Source organism: Ursus americanus, chromosome X (assembly GCF_024610735.1).
Source record: "Ursus americanus isolate L20-20 chromosome X, mUrsAme1.1.p, whole genome shotgun sequence".
Classification (NCBI taxonomy): Eukaryota; Metazoa; Chordata; class Mammalia; order Carnivora; family Ursidae; genus Ursus; species Ursus americanus.
Window position 1 is genome coordinate 18,854,165 of NC_142164.1, and position 2,882 is coordinate 18,857,046.

At 38.5% G+C, this 2,882-nt stretch overlaps 1 protein-coding gene across 1 annotated transcript; it reads right to left on the bottom strand.

Annotated features, from left to right (window-relative positions):
* Positions 1-933: 933 nt before the first annotated feature.
* LOC123791293 (olfactory receptor 13H1) lies at positions 934-1,872 on the bottom strand. Its single transcript, XM_045795969.2, has one exon. The coding sequence runs from the start codon at positions 1,870-1,872 to the stop codon at positions 934-936; it is 939 nt and encodes a 312-aa protein (XP_045651925.1).
* Between the last annotated feature and the right edge of the window lie 1,010 nt (positions 1,873-2,882).

Consider the following 2,882-nt stretch of genomic DNA (forward strand, 5'->3'; position numbering starts at 1 on the left):
GGCACTCTTATAATTCCCATTTCACAGATGAGAACATTGAAGCTGAGAGATGGAAAGGAACGAACTAAATCCCACACAACCGTGAGTGGCAGACTTAAATACATGTTTGCTGATTCTAAAACCCATGCAAGCCCCATTGAGTTGTGGGGATGATAGGTGATTTTTCCTTTTTTCTCTACCTGCCTCTTGTATTTAAAAACAATGAACACTATAATTTTTATATTCCAAAAATACAGTACACATTTGTTGGTTTTTAAAGGAGTTTTAAAGGAGCTAATTTTGCTGTTTGTGAGGTCCACTTTAGAAGCTGCATGCAATTATTCAGGAGTAGGGCATGTTGACAGAGAAAATGGAGCCCTATCTACTTATCAAGACATATAATTGTAGGTTCCATAGGGTCATCATTTCTGGCCTTCAGTATCTACACAGTCTTCAAGGGCTTCTTTCTTCATCAGAAGACCTTTTAAGTGGAAGTTTAGTAATTTTCTTCTCTACCCACTCACATTCATCACTCTGAAGCTTGGATAATGATATACCTCATACAAAAACCATTGAGAGAACAGTTGTCCATTTTGCAACTTTGTTCTTTCTTCTCTACAAAAGAGATCTTAGAATACTGAAATATTTCTCATTCAGTAAAACAACATAGAACTACATAGGATTAAAACATACTAATTACTATTTTGTTTTATAAATTCCCCCACAAGTCTGTTGTATAATTTATTACTTAAATGGGTCGCATTATAGATGTTTAACATGCCTTTTTCAGTGGTGGGATGTTCTTTATCACAGGCCTGTTGGAAATAGAAAAAAAATGCATTTGAAACAAATGACCTTACTAAAATATTGTTTAGTATTTATACCTTGTTATTTTTTACAAGTCCATGTCAACCTGTTGGTCAGATGAACTTCCATGGGATATTCATGTCCTTTTTAGGATTCTTTCTTCCTCATCATTTTTCTTAGGGCATTTTTCACATCTTTATTCCTCAAGGTGTAAATGAAAGGATTCAACATAGGGGTTACAATGCCATAAAATGCAGAGATGACTTTACCATGGTCCTGGGATTCCCTTGACTGAGGTTTCAGGTACATGTAGATGGCTGCTGCATAAAATATGGTGACGACAGTCAGGTGGGATCCACAGGTGGAGAAAGCTTTGAGCCTGGCTTCTGCAGAGTGGATCCTTAGCACAGCAACCACAATGCGAGTATAGGAGATGAGAATGAAGGTGAAAGGCAGGGGCAGTGTGAAGATGCCAATGACCAGACCCAGAATAAGTCTGGCTGGGCTGTCTGAGCAGGTGAGCTTCAACAGTGCCTGCACCTCACAGGTAAAATGATTGATGACATTGTGTCCACAAAAATGGGCAGGAATTGCAATGATCGGTATTATTGCTAAAAGAAAGGCACTGGCCCAGGTCACTGTGGCCAACTGTATGCAAACTCGGTTGTTCATAATGATGGTGTAACGCAGGGGATTAGAGATTGCAATAAATCTATCATAAGCCATGACAGCAAGGAGCAGACACTCTGTCATCCCCAGAAAAAGAGCAATGGTCATCTGAGCATAACAGCTATTATAGGAAATGGTGGGGTAGTCTCTTAAACCATTGAACAACAAAAAAGGCACCGAATTGCTAGAGTAGCAGATATCGAGGAAGGACAGGTTGCTTAGGAAAAAATACATAGGGGTATGAAGCTGGCCATCAACTCTAACCATGACAATGATAAGACTGTTACCCACCAATGTGATTAGGTAGACTGCTACCATGGTGCAATAAAAGGCAATCTGGGATTTTGGATGATTGGACAAACCCACCAGGATGAATTCTGTCACTTCACTGCCATTACCAGTAACCAAAATATCCATTTTCTTCAATCTGCTGAGAAAGAAGAAATTCAACTTATTTTAATCTGAGAAACATTTATTGAGGGTCTGCTGTGTCCTCAGACCTATGTCAGGTGATATTAGGAAAAGATGTCTACAAAAGAAATGATACTGTTTAGAAGTTTGTGTTCTAATTTGGGAGATAAAACAGTCATACACATCACAGAATTAATCTGCAAAGTAGTGCAGTCCGTTGTAAGTCTTAATTCCCTCATCTATAGAATGAGGGGGGTTGGACTCCACCTAAAACATGCTTTGAACCTTCCCTTAAAGAAACCATGCCAATTTACTGCTCAAATATAATTAGACTTGAATCATAAAATTGCTAATTGTTTTCTCCCTGCTACAGATATTAGCCTGAAATTTGTTTTTAGCTGGTTCATCTACATGATATAAAATTGTGGCCAGTTCACTTTCATTTCTTCCTCACCCTGCACATCCAATCAATCACTGAGTCCTATTGGCTCCTCCTTCTGAATATATTTTAAATCTACCTATAAATCTCCATATCCAAGCCCAACATTTATCTAGTCAGAGCCACCATCCACTAACTGGCCTCCCTACTTCTATTCTTGCCTCTCTCTAGTCTATTCTCCACACAACAGCCAGAGAAACCTTTAACAAACATACATAATTATCACCATATCTTTCCCATGCTTAAAACCACTCTAGGGCTTCTAATTCGCCTTGGAATAAAATCTAACCTGTTTACCATGACCTACAAGACTCTAAATGATCTGACCTCAACCTTATCTTGCACTGTCTCTTCTTGTGCTCACCATGTTCCAACCATACTGTCTTTATGAAGCACTCTAAGCTCATTCTGACCTCAGAGCTTTTGCACATTGTGTTCTCTCTGCTGGAAATATTCCTCCTACCCTCTTTGGTGAACTTCTAGTCATCCTTAGTATCTCAGCTTAAAAGAAATTTCATTAGAAAAGCCATACTTAACTGCACAAAAATGAAATCAGATCTTTTTTGTTGCAATTGTT

Excerpts from the sequence above, each read along its gene's own strand:
- LOC123791293 (XM_045795969.2), bottom strand. The coding sequence starts at position 1,872 with ATGGATATTTTGGTTACTGGTAATGGCAGTGAAGTGACAGAATTCATC.